This window comes from Pezoporus wallicus, unplaced genomic scaffold (assembly GCF_028554395.1).
Source record: "Pezoporus wallicus isolate ANWC-B61680 ecotype Strahan unplaced genomic scaffold, APGP_CSIRO_Pwel_v1 scaffold_6362, whole genome shotgun sequence".
In the NCBI taxonomy this organism is placed as follows: Eukaryota; Metazoa; Chordata; class Aves; order Psittaciformes; family Psittacidae; genus Pezoporus; species Pezoporus wallicus.
In genome coordinates this window covers 7327356-7347097 of record NW_026637663.1, presented here as the reverse complement: position 1 = coordinate 7347097, position 19742 = coordinate 7327356, and the positions used below count along the sequence as shown (strand labels likewise).

At 40.0% G+C, this 19742-nt stretch overlaps 1 protein-coding gene across 3 annotated transcripts; it reads left to right on the top strand.

The window, feature by feature from the left end:
* Positions 1-790: 790 nt before the first annotated feature.
* PHF10 (PHD finger protein 10) lies at positions 791-19741 on the top strand. 3 transcript variants are annotated; one of them, XM_057406968.1, is made up of 12 exons: positions 791-1450; positions 4016-4122; positions 4669-4799; positions 5541-5624; positions 7017-7150; positions 7265-7414; positions 8606-8715; positions 10240-10393; positions 12784-12939; positions 17661-17769; positions 18053-18241; positions 19653-19741. In XM_057406968.1, the coding sequence occupies exons 1-12, from the start codon at positions 806-808 to the stop codon at positions 19736-19738; spliced, it is 2055 nt and encodes a 684-aa protein (XP_057262951.1). In that variant the 5' UTR covers positions 791-805; the 3' UTR covers positions 19739-19741. The 3 variants fall into 3 exon arrangements, with proteins under 3 accessions (XP_057262951.1, XP_057262952.1, XP_057262953.1); XM_057406970.1 differs by having other exon boundaries at positions 1272-1450; positions 5547-5624; XM_057406969.1 differs by lacking the exon at positions 12784-12939.
* The last annotated feature ends 1 nt before the right edge of the window (position 19742 follows it).

Below are 19742 nucleotides of genomic sequence, written 5' to 3'. Positions count from 1 at the left end.
GCCTCGCATGAAGTGTGAGTTCAGTCAGCAGCTTCGCTGATGTTTGAACTTCCCTGATGTTCCCTTCATGTCGAGCGTCAGCTGCGTTGGGGCTGGTGGCTGAGTGCTTAATCAGGCGGATTTGATCGTTTTGGTCTAGTGGCTTCTGATGGCAATGGCAGGATGGTGGTGTCAGTGTCAAGGTTATTGATAACTGGGCCTTAATGGGCAACGATAGCGGTGACCGTATTTTGAAAAGTAAGACTTTGGCAGTTATGTTCGGTGTGCAGACATCTGCTTTGGAACGGCCGTGCGTGGAAGCAGAGCGCCACTGCCTTTTCCACATCCCTTGTATTGTGGGCAGCCGCAAGTGAGCGTGTTCGAGCACCAGTGGGCTGTGGTGCTTCTGAGTGTCCCTTGGCCTGCTCGGGTTTGGCCGCATATGGGCAGAAAGCGATGGGAGGGGGACCGGCCCGAGGTGCGGGCGGTGTTTCGCTGGGTGGGCGAAGAGAGCCCGTGGGGGCTGCGGCTGGGGAGCGGCTTCGCGCTTTGTTCGTCGGAGCGGGGGCCCGTGCGCGGCCACGGTGCCCGGCGCGTGCGCGCGCAATAGGCGGCGGCGACAGGACGGGGGTCTTTGCTGGCGGGTGGGAGGTGGTGGTGTCCGTGCTCCGCCTTCGCCCCGCCACTGCGGCGGGAGCGGGACGAGGCGCCGCCCGGCGCGCAGCTGGTTCGGCGCTTCCGCGCAGCGGCGGGGCCGGCTGCGAGCGCCTTCCTCGCAGGGGCGAGCGCGCCCCCCGCCCCCCGTGCCCCCCTCCTGCGGGGGCTGATGGTTCACAAACGTAGCTCGTCCCCGGCTGACGTTCCCGGAGACGGGAGCCTGGCGGCGGAGCAGCCCAGCCCTGCCGCTTGCCAGCTCCCGTGCCGGTCAGCAGCGGCGCCTGGCGCTCACCATCGCGGGGGGATGCTGCCCCTTCGCCCCGCGCTGCTGCCCAAGCGATACCGGGGCGGCTCGGCTCCGCGCTCGCGGCCGGGCCGCGCGGCCGCCCGAGCGGCGGCAGGAGGAGGAGGAGGGCGCGGCAGCGGCGGAGGCGGCGGCGGCAGCAGCAGCAGCACCACCACCATCAGCATCACGGGCGGCGGCGCCCCGGCGCTGGGCCCGCGCGGCGGCGTTGGCCCGGGCCGGCTGCCGGTCCGGCGGCGCGGGCCGGGGTCGCCGCGGGCCGCCCGGAGGGGGGCGGAGCAGGAGCTGCGAGAGCCGTCGCGCTCGTGCGCGAGCTGGCCGGTAGGGGCCGTTGCCACCCCCCGCAGGGGAAGGGGGGGCGGAGCCGGGCGCGGCGCGAGGCCGGGGCGCGGGGCGGCGGCGCTTCTCCTCGCTCAGCCGCCGGCGGGCCCCGCGGCGGTCATGGCGGCCGTCCTGTCCCCGCGCCTTTGCGACAGCGACCCGGCTACGCCAGGCGCACAGTCCCTCAAGGTGAGAGCATGTGGCGGCCGCGGGTCTGCGGGCTCGGCGCGGAGGCCTGGGGCTGTGGTGTAGCATCCGCTTCGGCGGGAGGCCTGGGCTGCGCCCCATTACCCTCGCGCGAACTCCGTGACCCCCTCCTTGGGTTCACCTCACGCCTCCCAGGGGATCTGGGCGGCGGGTTGGCGGCCTCCGCTCCGAACTTGCGCTTTGGATCCAGGCTGGTGGGGGGAAGGCCCCGCTGGGTGCCCGGAGCCTCGCTCAAAGTCCTGAGGCGCCTTCCCGGGTGCGGCGCCCAGCAAAGTTTGTGTCTAGTGGCAGGCTCCCGTGTGCAGGCCCGCGGAGTCGCACCCGCGCTTTCCAGGCAGCGGTAGGGTTTGTGGCGCCGAGCACTTGCTGCTCGGGTGCGGGTGGGCAGTTACTTTTTGAAAGACATCTTGGTCATTCAGGCTTTCCCATTGCATAATAAGGCATCGTTACGTAGATCTTGTAATTGATAGGCGTACCAGGAATGCGTAATGTAACCTTGTTTTGTAAGGACTAACAGAAACATGCGCTTTCAGGGGAAGAAGAGGCCTTTTTTACCAATGTTTGACTTTCGATGCTAAGAAAGTCACAGACCTTCCCTCATTACTAATCTTGTTTACAGTAGCAGTGGTTGAAGTACAGTGTGTGTTTCTTAGACCGCAGTGCAAATGTTTTCACTTCTTTCTGCAAAGTCCTCTGCAAGAAGCTGCCTCATTTCCGGGAGCGTTTTAATTTGTGAGCCTGTGTGATAGAGTTTGCTGACGTTTTCAGCGAATGAGAAACCGAAAGTGGAAATGGAGGACACTGCTGTTCCCTGTGGTGTGGATGTACACATTTTTAACAGTACTGGATTTAATAAAATTTCAAAGCAAAAGCAGAAACTGATGTGAGGCACTTCCTCTTTATTGTCGAGTTCTGTCTTTTAAAGATGTTTTGAAGTTTCTCGGTAGCTTTGGTATAGCAAAACTTGGCTTTGGCCCTGCTCAAGTTTTTATCTCGGTTGAAAACGTTAGGCATACATTCATGTTCTGTGGGGGAAGTAGGTATGAACTACTGATGAGGCATAGCTGTGTCACAAGTTACCGTGGTGCTATACTGTTTTAATTGAAGATGGCTGCTTGGTTTGTCTGGTTGGGTTTATACAAGGTATTCCCAACAATATTGGGAAATAGTGCTAGTAGTGATGCTGGGGGAGATGCTACTTACCTGATTATTTAAGTATAGCTTTATTAAGTTGTGTTTCAGTTTTTTTTGTTGTATGAAAGATACTTATGAAATGCATTATTGCTAGTCCACAAGAAAGAAAAAATGCGAAAAACATTAAATAAACTAAAAATACAGGAAACAAAAGCCTGGGTCCTGTCTTGGTTATAGTACTTTGAAATGTACTTATCAAAAGTAATATATTCTCTTTTGCTGTAATCTTTTTAAGTTATATTTCAAGTAGTATGTAAAATGTACTAGAATGAAGACATTAGCTAAGGTAGACCTAATAATTGTTACTTAATAAGTGTGTATAGTTTGGCTTCATCCATTTATTTCTGGTATGTTAATTCTTTCTTAAACTTTTCTCAGAAGGTACAAAATGTGACTCTTCCATAGCGCTCCACTCAGAGTTTCGATTACCTAGAGAGCTATCTTGTTCTTGGCTCTACTACTGGTTACAACCAGTGATTCACTTGAACACTTCTGCCTTCTGTTTCTTAATTATAGTCACTAAATGCTTTGAGAATTGATAATGTAGGTAGGAGTTGTATAGCGTTATTGGATAATAAAGCAGTAAAAAACACAGAATCATCAACTGAATCCTGGTCTGCTTGATTTTACAGAACTCCTTGTTTTGTTGTCATTTTATTCTTTCTTTATATAGATCTCATGAAATCTGAGTAGTGACATCTGTAAGTTAAATTCTAAATGTTTGCCTGTAATAGCTTCTATATCTGTTGCAATACAACTTTTTTTTTTTGTTATTTATAGTTTCCTCACAAAAGACAAGTCTTTGCTGCTTGCTGTAATCATATCTTTTTGTGAACTGTGTACTAGTCCTTTAATTTTAACTGTGCCTCCATAATATTTTCCTTGATTTTGTGAGTATCAGCTCTCAGCAAAGGCTTGGTGGTTTTGCTCTGCCCTTGCTTTTGTGAGCTAGTCTGATTAGGTGAATCGGTCTTGTCTCTAACAATCATAAGTGAGGGAAGTATGCTGTGTCTACAGCTGTCTGGCTGTGCTAATGCCAAGGTAGTTTACATCAAGAGCAGTGAACTTGGTTGTCAGAGCTACAGCTCTGTCTGTTCAGTGCTCCACCTACACCACAGGTGAGAAACTACCAAATCCTCCTTCTGTGCCACCCTGTGTCATACAGGTAGTTCATAGCTAAGAATAATTTGCTACATAAACTGTCCTATGAGTTGTTAGTGAAGAGCGTTATTCAGTAGCTTGGTAGTTCAGGTATATTTAAAATCTGGATTGCCTCACAATTTTTTCTGATGTTTTACATTATCTGCTGATTACTCTAAATTCCTTTAATGTTCATCTTTATTTTCATTGTAGGATGACACAGAAGAAAATTCCAATGATGGCAGCCAGCCGTCCAAAAGACGACGCATGGGCTCAGGGGACAGTTCTCGGAGCTGTGAAACTTCTAGCCAAGACCTTGGGTAATATTTTTTAATTTTTTTTAAGAATTCCTACTTTTTTATTGCTAGTCTTACTGTATTGTTTGATATGCATAAGAATTAGTTCTTCCTCCTTTGCTTGCCCTTGTTCTTCATACATCTTTCTGAATTGAGGCAGTGTCCTGTGAGTAGCCAGCTGTATTTTTCTCCCAGCATATTTTAAGAAATTTTATTGTAAAACAGCACAGAATGTGCTGCATCTAATTTACAATCAGAGGCACAGCTTACATGTTTTAAAACATAACATAATTTTTAAACTTAATTTTGACACTTGAGTAGCTGCTTTTCCTGGTCTTCTGTCTGCTATCATGGGTATCCCTTTGTATTCTGTCCCTCAGCATATTGATGAATGCGGGTTTGGAGAAATACATGTGAAGTGGGGTGTAACAAAGTGACTTTGAAGTGGATGAACAGGATGCAGTGTCCTAAAGTGCTTGTCCAACTTCATATAAATATAAGTTACTGAATTTCTAGAAATACAAGTGGCCCTCTTAAGGATTCTTTGATTTGTTCTTACATTGCTCTTAGATACAGCTATTTTCCTGCTGAAAACTTGATAGAGTACAAGTGGCCACCAGATGAAACAGGAGAATACTATATGCTTCAGGAGCAAGTCAGTGAATATTTGGGTGTGACTTCCTTTAAAAGAAAATACCCAGGTATTTATTTTTGAAGCTTTTCTTCTAAAAAAATCTTTGTGTATTTTGGATGTAATCTGTGTCTCTTTGACTATGTAGCATGAGCCAACTGATTAAAAAGACCCTGAATTATTTATATTGGTATTTCTATTTTATAATTTGTTACTGGCATATTGAAAATGTATCCCATGGTTTTCCAAATAATTTAAGATTTCTTGGTATTGCAGCTGAAAATCTGTAAACAAGTCTGATTTGGGGGTTAAATCAGCAAGTGTCTTTTGAAAACTGACCTCAGTTTCATTTTTAAGTAATCCTTTGGTGATTTCTTACTACATAGCTATATCTCTGTTTTCTGAATTGTGGCAACAGTTAGATGGGGACATTCTAGGATTTGAGCCTTCATTATTCAGAATTGTCAAATCTGGTACTTCTGTCATGGAGCTTATTTCTAAGAGGCATATTAAAAGAAAAAATACTGTCAGTACTTGATAATGTTTTTCGTGTCTGAGCTCATGGGTCAGGTTTCTTTGGTATTTCTTGAAATCATAACAACGGGCAGGGTACTCAGAAAAATTGACCATGTCCCTACAGTACAAGCTTAATTTAAGATTAATTTACAAGATTTACATGTTTGTAGAAATAGTAATATAATACAGACTTTCATGGCCTAGAAATAAAATTGTCAAAATACTTTGACCCTGCTTATGGGTGAGTTTGAGTACCTTCATACATTTTTACTGTTCTCTTTTGTTTTCTTTGGAGATTTAGAAAGACGAGATCTATCTCACAAGGAGAAACTCTACCTCAGAGAACTAAATGTTATCACAGAGACTCAGTGCACACTAGGTAAGAAAACAAATTGTTAGATTCCTTCTTAGCGTATTAAAAATATGACACACTGAAAATGTGATTCAGTTTGGTAAAGAATTGCATCACTCTTAAATGAAAACAAATTTTGAAATGAAAACTGAATTATTATTAATTTGCATGAATTGGCCACAGGGTATCAGGGTTCCAATCTTATTATAAGAAATAAGTTTTGGATCTATTTTAATTACTAAGAAAAATCCCTTCTGTGTTGGAAATTAACTTCTAGAACCTTTTTCTAGAAAAGAGAACACCATTAATTTTTCAAATTGAAAAGTGCATCAGTCTTGTTTTGTTGAGTTAGTTGGAACCCAGCAAATATTAGTGTATCTTACATGGTACAGTTTATATGTTTGAAGTTAGAAGGGTGTGTATTAAAGCACTTTAATGTACTTGAAATTGAATGATCCCATTGATTTGGCATATATTGAAAGAGCTTGAAGTATTTTCTTCTTCCTCTGCTAGTACACATGCCTTGGAGCATGTTAGAGATTGAATGGTGCCTGTCACATCTTTTTTCTGTAATTCATGGGTCTGTGTAAATGCAGTGTCATTTTATATACTGACAGTCTTTGGAATACCACCTTTATGTCTCTTCTGCCAGCCCTCTTCATTATTTTTTTTCTTTAACTTAAACATGTGTGAAAGAACAGTGTCTGATCTTTATCAATAGAAGTAAAATGCTGTATCCTGCCTCGTATATTCAGTAGAGATGTGTGCTGAGTTAACTATCCCTATTTTTTTAAGGTTATATTTATAATTGGTGGTAGTAACATAAGTCATCCTCCATTCTATAGTTAATGATGAGAGAATAGTTGTGTTTGAACCTTTAAAGGAGTTGTGCATTGTAGCTGCAAACTGAGGCATTTTGCTTTCTGAACTTCAAATGATTTACTTTGGAGTCAGAAGTCTGTGTGTGGTTTGCTGCTCTGAATTACCCTCACACTGATTCTTCCTTGATTTGTATGTAGAGATTATCTAAACCTCTTAATTTCAGTTAAGGTTCTGCAAGTTAATGAAACTTAAGATTTCACCAATATTGGAAATGAAAGCTATGTTCCATTTCACCAGGTCCCGCTTAGAACTAAGGTTCTGCCTCACACAGGAATTCAGTAGCTGTCTGAGTCAGTGTTCAGGGGTCTGTAACTGTAAGGAACAAATGAGTCTTGACTCATTGGGTAGAAGCAAACCCCTAATCAGCCTTGAGAGCTAAATGGCACAAGTTCACTTCTACTTTAGAGAGAGAGAAGTACTGTGCACAGCAGGTTGTTGTTTCTAGCTGCTCAAAAAGTTAAGCTGATCATTGTGAGATATAAATAACCTACAGATAGTTTTGCCAGATAGCATCATTATTGCTTTTATCTATTTTAGGTCTAACAGCTTTGCGTAGTGATGAAGTAATTGACCTTATGATTAAAGAATATCCTGCCAAACATGCTGAGTATTCTGTTATACTGCAAGAGAAAGAGCGTCAGCGAATAACAGATCATTATAAAGAGTACTCTGTAAGTAGCTAGCATATAAATTAACTAGATCTGTAACATGTGCAGTGTAAGAAAAGGCTGTTCTCAGGCTGATAGTGAAATATATGTGAATTGATAAAATTGTTTTTATTCCAGCAAATGCAGCAGCAGAACACACAGAAAGTAGAAGCCAGCAAAGTTCCAGAATACATTAAAAAAGCTGCCAAGAAAGCTGCGGAATTCAACAGCAATTTAAACCGGGAGCGGATGGAAGAACGTAGAGCCTATTTTGATTTACAGACACATGTAGGCAGATTTAAATTTCTTATCAATCTTAATAGGTGTCTCCTTGCTTGTTTAAGGTTAAGTTGGTTTTCATACCATTTTTAACTGTTATTGTCAAGGGTTTTGATTAGTCTTATTTCAGTCATGTAGGGACTTAAACAGCTTTGCTGTTAAATGGGTAATACAGCTAAAAGCAATAATTTCAAGTACATTTAATGTGAAGTTTTTATATTTTTCTTTTAACCTGAAAACATTTGTCTTGGGAAGCTTTAAAAGTTTCAGTGTAACTTTGTTGTCATCTACTGGTAGTACAAAACTTAAAGAGGGAGGCTTAGGTAACTAAGAAGCTTCTGTTACTATTTTATCTATTCGTATGAATGGCTAATTCTGTTTTGGAATACCTTCAAAATTTTGCCTAAACAATACCTAGGAAAAAAAGTAAACTATATATGCCCTAAGAGTCTGCAATATTATGCCTTTGTTTTTGTTAGGTGCTATATGATTTTTGTATTAGATAGATTTAATGTTTCAGTGCCCTGTTTAAAAAAAAATTAGCTGCCATTTTGAAGCAGGACTGTCCTGCTCATGTGAAGACAGTGAAAATCTTCTCAGTGCAAATTGTTACATGTCAGTCTATTATGTTTTTTTGGTACTGACCCATGTTAGAGACAAGATAGTGGATAGTTAATTTCTTTCTAAGGGAAAGAAGACGTCTGTGTAGGCTTCTCCTTTCCATATATTTTTATTATTAGTGGTATTTTTTTAATGCTGCAATCTGGTTTCAGAATTAGATGGATGTGTTCTTGCTGCTTGCTGCCAGTATGGACCAACAATGTTAATTCATGCTAAAGATGCCAGTCACAAAAGTAATGTTTACAGTTTCAATTGTATTGAAATTCAATTGTATTGTTTCAATTTCAATTCAAATTTTAATTTTCAAACTATTTTATGTAATATATTATTAGAAGTAGTCTTAACTGATAATTTTTCAGTTCACTAGATACTCAGTGATTGGATTTAAACTGTGGTACTATTTTGTGAGTGGGATCTCTAACCATTTTAATGAATTAATTTCCCATGGGAGAGCTTGGGTAGCTGTTGCAATTCAATAAAACTGACTAGTTAAAAAATGTTTGGGGGCAAGATGGTGAAGAAGGCTCAAAAGTTTGTGTGTGAAACAAAAATGTCTTTGTTTTGTCTTAAACAATACAGATTATCCAGGTGCCTCAAGGAAAATATAAAATCTTACCTACAGAGAGAACAAAGGTTAGTCCTTATCCAGTGGCTCTCATACCCGGCCAGTTCCAGGAGTACTACAAAAGGTATTTTAAAAGAATCCTAACTGCTGATTCTGTTGCACTGATCTGTTTTCTCTGCATCTAGTAAATAGAAAACATTTGAATGTATTTCCTGTGAGGTTTTGAATTTTTATGTTTGAGACACTTGCTAGTCTAAGAGATGCATAGTGTGACAAGAACTGTCAACAAAACAGTGCTAGTTGCAAGGGGTATATCCCTGCTGATGTGTTGCAGTGCCTGGAATGTGGCCTACTCAGATTTTACTGTGGTAAGAGGAGGCACTGATTTCATTTTTGCCACCCTCATGTGTTTACTGATCATCTGCATGAGTGCTACGGTTAATGTTACTATGTCAGAATTTTGTAATGCTGGCTTGTAATTGTGTTTTCTGTGTGACAGTCTTGCTGTCCTTCTTTACAAAATTCTTAATTAAAAAAAAAACACCCTGATTGTTCTTGTGGGCTGAGTTTAATGTAAGTGGGTGAGAAGGGTATCACTAGTTGGATCTTGTATTTTGCGAAAAATGCGGACCTGACTGTCTACACAAATTTAAGACTTTTCCAGTGGTATGATCCCATTTGAGAAATACTCACTGATTTGAAAATTGTTCCCTAAGTCTTACCATCCATACAACAGAGACAGTACTCATCCTGTACCTGCACGGTTTTCTTGAGAGAAACTCTTTATCTGTAAATGCCTTGCTTATTCCAGTGTGTGTGCATACAGACCACCACAAATTTGCATGTTACAGGACATTCTGAAGGACTTACATTTTATTAAATTAATTGAATTAAAGAGTTTGAATTTAATTCTGAATTAAAGATTAAATATCTTACTTATTTCACACAAGCTGCAAGTGGATCTGCTTATCCTTGTTAATGAAGGACACAACTTTTCAAAATATGCATTAAAATAATATCCTATTCCTTACAATGTCTGTCCTTAATAATAAGAGGACTTTCAATTTTTTCTTAGTATCTCAGGTTAAAAAAAGAAGTATGTTACACCTGTTAAACTGTATCTGGTTATAAGCAATGTGATTAGGTCTTCAGTCTTCTGAAATTGTATTTTTATATGCACTTTTTATTCTCCTTCAGTAATCAAGGAACTTGGATGTATAGCTGTATTCTTTACCTCCTTTGCTTTGGACCCTAGCTGTTCATGTGCCCTGTGCTAGAACTGTTGTGCATGTGCTATATGGACACTACATTTATAAATAAAGTGTATTGTTGGGCATAGAAATATGGATTGGTTAAAAATTTTTAGGTCGTCTGTGGCCTTTTATGATTATGTAGGTTTGGAATATTGCAGAGATACTCTTCCTGCATTCCAAAAATACCTGCTATACAAAGAAGACAAGTACTATAGGGTACCACGTTTGGAAGGAGAAATTAATGTTTCCTTTGTTTTCAGAATTGCATGTTTTTACATGCTTCCCTACAAAAAAGGGAGCTTTTCTTGCTCTTTTTCATTGAAGTCCTTGTACGCTGTGTGACGTAACATTAATGTATAAAGTACACATGAATTAAATTTGTCTATTAACTTTAGATACTCTCCAGATGAACTTCGTTACTTGCCATTAAACACAGCTCTTTACGAACCTCCTTTGGATCCAGAGCTGCCTGCGTTAGACAGTGATGGAGATTCAGATGATGCAGAAGAAGGACGAGGGGATGAGAAACGGAAAACCAAAGGCAATTCGGTGAGACAAATTGAAAGTATTCTTCAACAGGAAAATCCTTTCCCTTCACTTTTGTTAGGTTCAGTAGAATCTTTAACATTTGCAAAATGAAGGAGAATCATAAATTAAAAGTGTACTCCCTGTTTTTAGTGCTTCTTTTTATTTTTGTAACATTGCTCTCCAGCTTTCTGTTTTGATCCGTTTTAAAGTAAATTGAACAGATACTTGAAATTTCAGGCCCTTTCTCTGTTCTTTTTAAAGAAATCTTGAAAAGCCTTCCCAACTCCAGCTCTGCTATGCCTTTTTCCTCAGTGGGAAGTTGCTGGCATTTCTGAGGGGAATGAGCCTTGTAGTTCAGGCCACAGTATATTTTGCTATTCAAGTCCCCCAGAATCTGTCGCTAAAGTCTGAGGAATTTTTCTTCTTGTGAAGTAGAAGCAGGAAGTATTCAATACAGAAACAGATACTTTATTCCAATTCAAAAACAAGGTGAAAAGCACTAGTTTTTTTGCTTTACAACACATCTTTAAAAAGATGCTTGTATTCTCTCTGTGTATGCAAATGCCGAATTAACTGTTGCTGGAAGTTAAGGGAAACTTTCACATGCATACCTTGGCAGTGTTTTAAATGCTTAAGAGCAGCTGAGCTTCAGATGAGCTGTCTGAGTACAACTGAACCATTGGTCTGTCGGTACAGTTAGTATGTTGGTGAAAACCATTTTCCAGAAAGTTAACCCTAGTTTTAAGAGAAATAGAACATAAAGTCACGGGTGCATTGAACAGTTTCTGGTTCAGTTCACAAACATTTTAGATGGTGGGTGTATTTAGTGCTAAATTTTGCCATATAAACGTTTATTTTGTTTGAATATTCATAAGATACTCGTAACTGAAAAAGAAATGGTCTGCTTGTAGGCTAACAAAAGTGAGATCAGTATTAATACACCCTTTCTGCTTGCATTTTGTGGAGAAAGGATCATACAAACTTAGCAAGCTAAATGTCAACTCAAAATTTTTATTTCATTACATTCCAGCTTTTTTACAGTTGGTCTTTAACCATTTCTTCCTAGTTCCCTTTTCCTTTAACTTCCATTCCCCTAGTGGTAAAGAATAGTAACTGGACCACACAGACTGTGTTCTCATTTTTCAAAGAAACTCACAGTTTTTGGTGATAGTGCAGAAGGGAAAATGTGCTTGTGTTGGAAAAGCATAGGGAAAATTTGAAATGAGATTCCTGTGGAGTGTGGTTTGACTATGGGAGCAGGGGTTCTTTGCTAGTCATTGGGGCATACTGTTTGGGAAAAATATCTGTTGAACACAGAAGTGGGCAGCTGTCAGGCCTCAGTTTTGGGCTCCCTACCATTCCTCAGATCTCTCTGGTGAGTCCTACAATATGCTTTATGCTTTTTCCTTTCACCCTCCCCATTGTTGGAGTCAGGTGGCAGTTTGCCTGTTCTGTAGTGTTTTAACAGGCCTGTCATAAATAACCCCCTAAAATAATGATGAAACATACCACTTCTTCCTGCCACAGAGTTCGCTTACTTTTGTATTATACTCCTCCCTTTGCCCTGTGTCTCTTTTGTCTGTTTTGATTTTAAGCTCTGGGACATAGGCTGACTACTGTTATGTTTATATAGAGTGCTTTTTACTGTAGGGTACCATTGTTATTTGGCCTCTTGGTTTTTATTGTAATCAATGTTATTAATTATATTGCTTTCTTCTGGAGCTTCTTGGAGGCCTTTGTTAACGCTTTTCTGAAAAAAATCTTGTGCTGCTGCTATTAATTATGCTTACATTGATCTTTTACCTTCTTTGAACCTCTTTCAAGCCCCTCTTTCTTGCCTCCTCATTCCTCAAAACGACGACAGCAAAAAAGCTTTAACTGCAGCATATATTCATAAATTCTATTGTGTTTTGCCTTTGATGGCACTGTTCTGCTGCAATCCAAATTAAATATTTAGATTGCTCCTGGTGAAAATAGTAGATGAGGGTGGCAGAAAAAACCTTCACATGTTTAATTCAAAGCAGTGCTATTTTTTAGTACACTTAAATGCATGGCAAGGGCACTTTTAACTTTTTGCTGGCCCTTTACATTGAAAACGGTATCTCACATACAGTTGTTTTCTTGCTGACTTTTAAAGGAAAACGGTTCAAAGAACTATACTAATGTGCTCCCACTCTGTTATCAAGACCAACTGGAAAACATGACTGGTACTGCTGATGCCAGTCTCTCAGCATAAGAAAAAATAGATAATGAAGGTTATAAGCAAAGGTGTTCTAGATTATAATGTACCCTGTGCTTTTGCAGAAGGAAAGATGTATCCTTCTCTTACCTTAGTTGGCTCTAAGGGGCAAAGGAGGACTTGTCTGTCTATCCAAAAAATAAAAAAAATAGCTATGGTATTTTTATTATAGGACAATTCGTCTGGCAATGTATCTGAAGGTGATTGCGCCACAGAGAACCAGGAGGATTCTTTTCAGGGAAGACAAAAAACAAGAGACAAAAGTGCTACTCCAAGAAAAGATGGTTCCAAACGTTCTGTATTGTCCAAATCAGTTCCTGGGTACAAGGTAGAAGAAAAAAGCCCCTGATGGAACTTCTTTACTGACCAGCCTCTCCCTGAAATACACGTTTTTAAAATAATATGGAACTTCTGCTTGCTGTACTTCGCTAGCTGCTCTCTTGTGCGCTCCACCTGTTTGCTTCCTTACTTCCTTTTTACTTTTATTTCATGTGGGCCTTTCCTTTACCCTAGCTATACAGTGGCCTCTGTTTCTGTGTATTTCTCAGATTCCCAGGCAGTAACATCAGAAAAATTCATTGCGGTTTTATCACTGGAACTCTGCATCTTTCTGTCTGCCTTAACGTAACAGTCAAAATTACTTGCCAGTTCAAAACTACCATTCAGTATCCATCATATTTTTTTCTACTATTTAGTATGGCAGCATACCAAGAGATCAGTGCTGTAAAGTGCAGCTATGTGGCTGAACATATTGTTACGATGTTCCTTTTAAATACAGCCTTTCATCCTGAGATGTTGCTATGTATAGCATGGAAGGCAAGAAGCTTACTACAGTTGTATAGGCAACACTACATAACCACTTTAACAGTATATGGAAAATAGCTTTTTATGTAGTTCACACTATGTAGAAACGTTTGTGGGCAATATGCTTATATCCAAGCTAAAGACTTGGTGAGGATGTTAAGACATTTCAGCTGTCAAGAGGTGGTTGCCAAACGTAGGGCCCAAATCTTCAGTATTATTGTATAATAATTTCAAAAATTAAGATAAAATAATAATTTTCAGAGGAAGTGGGAATTGACATGCATTATTTATGTGTTGTTTTTCTGCATATTAAGGGAGGACCTGAATATATGTAATGTATGAATATAATGTAACACTTTCAAAGCACATTAGTGCCTAGTTTGGTTCCACTGAAAGGAATGAGAATTTTCTGTTGACTTACATGGGAGCAGGACTAAACTTGTAAGAGCTAAAACACTACATTAAGATAGGGTTTAGTATTTAGCAATCAGGAGTGCTTGTTAAGAGAGGTTATGAGACAATGAACACCTTTGTCAGGGAAAGGATCATGCATATGGAGAAACTGTCTTAGCAAAAGCAAGGTGTTGATGGCTTGCATTTGATGTTCATAAATATTTACTGTCTGTATTTACCAGTTGAAGTAAACTGTCACTTACGTTAAGAAGCTAATTTCCAGCAAGAATTGGACAGCTCTGATAAATTTTCTCCACATAGGATATCTGTACAAGAGAAAGCACCAGCTGTGTTTTCTCTTTCCCAGAACTTACTCAGAAATATGTGAAAATGGAGATTTAGACTGTGGTACCATATGTATATTTTTTTATATGTGACTTTCCAAATTGTTGTAGACACAGTGCATACCAATATTCCCATGAACATGAAATCCAAAGATGGAGCTTGAAATTATTTTTTAGCTTTGTTTAACTTGACATTAGAGACTGTGTGCCACTGGTTTGTTACAGAAGTTTCACTTAGCTGTGAGATGTCAGAGTGCTTGATTAGTCCAGTGTGTTTAATTGACATTAGGAAAGCACAGAGAGAGAACTGGTGGAGCAGAGCTTCCTGTAAGGTTCTGAACTTCTAATTGTAGAAGAGCAATGGTAGCATACAGCATTGCATTTTGAAAATGTGATCTGGTAGCAGTTGCTTATTGGTTTAAAATCAGTGGCTGTATTAGTGTTACAGTAACAAGGTGTTACTGTAAATGTACAGTGCCACATCTTGCACTGTGGCATGCCTGACCCGCAGCAGCCATCAGGCTGTTGGTAAGTCAGAGGTGGTGATGTTGTTTTGGGAGGGTGAGAGAATTGGCTTTCTTGTTTGTGGGAACGTTTGAATGCTTTCAGTAATCCCAATCACGTGAGCTGTTTTAACTGGTAAAACACAAAGTTTTTTGTTTGTTAGTCATAAAAGCACCAGATACTGATACACCAAACATGTCTAAATGTTAAGGCACTTTGAGCTGAAGGCTTAACTCATTTAAAATGTCATCCCTATGAACTCTAAATCTTTGTAATACTTCTGTATTGTTCTCTAATATTTGACTATTTTTGTAGGACAGTAATTTTTCATTACATGTAGTTAAAATTGAAGGATAATTGCTATGGCATCAACATGCAAATGTATAGTTATAGCCACGTTTATAAGTATTATAGAATTCACACATTTCCACTGAGTTATTTTTGAGTAAAAGAATAATGTATTTTATACAGAGGCATTTTTATTGTCAGTTCTTTAACAAAGAACGGCTAGCATGTTTTACATTTTTATCATGTTACAGGTAGCGAGTCTTTGTTGCTGCAGTACTTGCTACTACAATTGCACACACAGGGTACTGTTGAAAGTACAGGAGATATTTTGCACATAAAACTGAAATGTATTTAGAAACTATATTTTACAACAATTCTGTTTCAGGTCACTATATATGAAAATGGAACGCTTTGCATTCTGAATAGGACCTTCTAAAAGTGGTGTAGTCGGAATGCTTACTTTGAGAGCTGCAGCACAGCATCATGGAAGCAAAAACTTACAGAGCAGGCAGTGGTCACTTTGACTCTGCATTCATTCCCTCTCCATTCCTTATCCCAATGAGATGAGGATGTAGAAAGCAAAGTTTAATCAGATGGGATATTGTAACTTCGCATCTGGATTTTATAGACTTTGTTCATAGTGTTTCTAAAAGCCATTTATGGTGGTAGAACTTGAACTGATTTGAAATGTGAATAGTCTTGCATTCTTTTAAATTTTTTCGTTTTTGTAAAAATACTTCCATTCTGTTGAAACTTTATTGTTAATAGGCTGTGATTCTCACCCCCCCAACATGCACAATTTCTAATGAACACAATTTAGTGAAGTAAGACCTAGATGGAAGCACTGTTGGTAAATGCATCTATATTAGTGTCTAACTTGGGAGTTCTGTGTATCAGAGTGTTGACTCCACATACACTTAACGCAGGTTAACAGTGACTGAAAAGCAACTCACTTTAGCTTTCCTGATTACCAGGGAGTACGCTGCTGTGTATTAAAGGCAGTCAGATATAAATCCGTGACAAACTAGAAGTCTGATTAGAAAAGTGCACTTGATATTCTAGAAAGGCTTGGTTTACTTAGAAATAGATAAAAACACAATAAAATTAGAATTTAGCCTAATCAATGGAAGGGTAAATGCTGCAACACTGACAAGGTTTAAGCATGTGCCACTTTTGTTGTGAGGAGCAGGGTATAAAGGTATACATGTAGGACACATAGTAAACCATAAAGGAGTTTGTGTAGTATTGCTTTCATTATATTTATTATTTTGTAGAGACATTTGTGAATGTTAGACTTTTCTTATTGTTTTATTATAATTATGTATAAAACAGGTTGACTCTGCTTTTTTAAAATAAATAAGCAAAAAAAGTCTGCATAAATGCCTCTGTCATCTTTTGAAGGAAGTCACCTATAAACATCTGGTGTGTTGTGCTGGTTTCGTAAATAAACTGCTTCAGACAATTTGAAGCACACTGTAGCCATGTTTTAACTTCAGAAGCAGGATGAAAACTTCCGAGAACTCAAAGTGACTGCTCTAAACATGAGTCAAGATGCTAATTATCTTGCTAGGTGCTAGAAAAACTGTCTGGGGATATAGGCACACTCAGATAAGTTGTAGTGCAGAAGATCTCACTGATTTTATATATGTATATATATGAATATATATATAGATACGCACATAGTTATTTGGTTTTGCTTCTAAAATTTATTTTAAAATTAAACCTCATTCATCTTCCCACACATGGTTAGTAGTTGACTGGAACTCTTGGTTACTGACAAGCCGTTTAGCTCCTTTGAGACCAGGTTGTGCCTTGAACTCTGTTAGCTACATCTTTGCAGCAACATTGGGTTTTAACACCACTGTTTAACACCAGTGAGTACAGTGTTAATTTTAAACATTTCTCATTGATCTCATGTAGGGGCAGAGCTGAACAACAGAACTACTGAAACGTTTCAGAAACTTGCAATGCCTTACTCCTGCCTTGTCCTCATTGGGATTTTAAACTCCCACTGGTGTATCTCTTGGGTTGGCACACAGAATATGTACACAGCTGTTGCTCACTGTAGCAGCCTGCTATTTCTCTTACCTTCTAAATGGATCTCAGGAACCCAGATACACTCCAGGTGATAATTTAGACAGATGATGAATGTAAAACTAGTTAAATACAAGGCTGTGTTTCTTAACCACAGTTATGGCTGGATACGAGATAGAATGGTAAAACAGGCAGCTGTGTGCAGCAGAGCTAACCAGGTATTTTGAAATTAAAGAAAAATAAAGTTTACTGATTTTGTAATTATTTTTGTATATTCAGGGACAGATGTATTGCAAATGGAAAATTTTATTTCCTCCATAAATGGGAAATCTGCAGGAGTATCCTCTATTGGAAAAAAAATGACTGACAATTTCATCCTCTGTCACAGTTTATTTACACTGAGGAGAATGTTAGCTGATGAATTCATAGGAAGCAGCAGGTACATGCTTTTGCTCCAATCTGATCTACGTATAAGTTGCCACATGTGCCAAATGCAAAATCTTACGTAGTTAACCTGCATTTTTTTTCAGTGCCTCTGCTTGTCAATGATTGTCCTGTTTTAAGTTTCACACACCCTAACAGATATTTAATTGATTTTAAGAGTTAAGGAGTTCTATGACATTTCCTGTTAAATCTGTCAATTCTTGTGGAACGAATTTATAGCCCTCTTCTACCCTTCCAGCCAAAGGTCATTCCAAATGCTATATGTGGGATTTGTCTGAAGGGTAAGGAGTCCAACAAGAAAGGAAAAGCTGAAGCTCTTATACATTGCTCCCAGTGTGACAACAGCGGTAAGTATCTGCATACACTAAGTGGATTCCTAAGGGAGTCTGTTTGTCAGATCTGTTTGTGGAAATACTTAGTGTACTAGGCTTGCGTTTCAACGGTTCAGCTGCCTTTTCTGTCCTTCGTTAAAGACTCCATCTGTTTAACATTACATGCACCAGCACATTGGGTGTGCTGTGGGATCTCACCAGGAGGTGAGCCAAGATTCAGCTTCTGTAAAAGCAAACATTCTAACTAATTTTAAATTTCATTTCAGACATAGAAGTAATAATACTGGTTTTAATCTAGGCCACCCTTCTTGCCTTGATATGACCCCGGAGCTTGTTGCTATGATTAAGACTTACCCTTGGCAATGTATGGAGTGTAAAACATGCATTATATGCGGGCAACCTCACCATGAAGAAGAAATGATGTTCTGTGATGTATGTGACCGTGGTTACCACACTTTCTGTGTGGGACTTCATGCCATCCCTTCAGGTAATAATTGTTCCCACCTTCTTGGAGTTCTGGGCTTTCTCTGTCAGAGTTAATATACACTTTGCTTTTGAAAGAATAGTTTAAAACAAACGTGAACAGTAGGAGTGAGAAGTGCTGTAGGAAAGCACACCATAGGATACAATTTTTTTTAATAAGCTTTATTTTGGTATATTTGGTTGTGCAGTTTAACCTGGCCATTCCTGTATAGGAAATAGAATTGGCTTGTACAACAGAATCCAAACAGACTCACTCAGAACTAGGGTTTTTTTTCCCCCAAATCCACAGAATACTGAGAATAATTACCTCTCTTCATAAAAGAAACCTGTAAAAAGGCTGTATTGCTGCATATTGCTGAAGTATAGCTTTCACATTAACAAAGTGTTTGTGCTATCACGTCAGTTTCTAAATTAAAAAGTACACTCAATTTAGTATTTGTAAACATCTTTTTAAACCCATTCCTTCCTTTTTTTCTTAAACATCAAAGCTGGAATGCAGTACCTAGATGTCAGGCAGCCTGTACCTTAAAATTACTTGGTCATTTGTTATCAGCTAGCCAGCTCAAGGCAGTGTAAAGAAAATAACTGGTGGTACTGTTGCTTTTTGTGTAATACTAAATCTATGGTAAGTAAATTCATGAATAAGTGCACAGTGGCTGTGAGTTGTGCAGCAACAGAATCCCCTGTAAGTACAGTGCTCCAAATATGTGGTACATTCCCATTTTGGGAAGCACTGGCACTAGCTGTCACCTTAGTATAGGTTCTGTGGCCCATTTCAGGCTGACGTAAGGACAGAATCTAAACGAAACAGATTATACGCCTGCTAGACAATGAAATTACCAAAGCAGCCCTTATGATTGCAGCTGCTGTAATACAAACAGTTAAATACTTCTGCTCTTTGCTCAACCCTTTTTTGAGGGTCAGTAATTTTCAGTACAAGGTCTAGTAATGAAGCCCTGCCAGCAGTTGTCTCTGCTGCCTGACTGCGCTCAAATAACAGGCACTGGTTTGAGGAACAGGACCGCATACCTGCAGCAGGAGAGCAATGCTCCCCAGCTGCTGTTCATTCACCTTGGGCCATGGGTCATTCACGTCAAAACAATCCACAAACGCGAAGCATCGTTCATCAGGTTCTTTCCTAATAATCCACCTCCTTAGCAGTGCTGGAGCTTCCTGAGGTCCACAGATCGGTGTAGCCAGTTGTTGCACATCAAGAATCCACAAGGGAGGGCACACTGCACACACTGCTTTCAGCACCTTCTCCAAAGGTGTTTGCATTTCAAAGCAAAGCACTGGCTGTTTACACTGAAGGAAGTACTGCCAACAGATGAGCACTGATAAAGAGTGGTGAAAGGTGCATAACTAGGCGGGTGAGTAACAAAGTTTCCCAATAATTGATAACTTTCTTTTCTTAGGTCGCTGGATTTGTGATTGTTGTCAGAAAGACTCTCCCGTACCAAGAAGAGGAGGAAGAAGGGGGAAAACCAGCAAGGAGGGCTAAAACC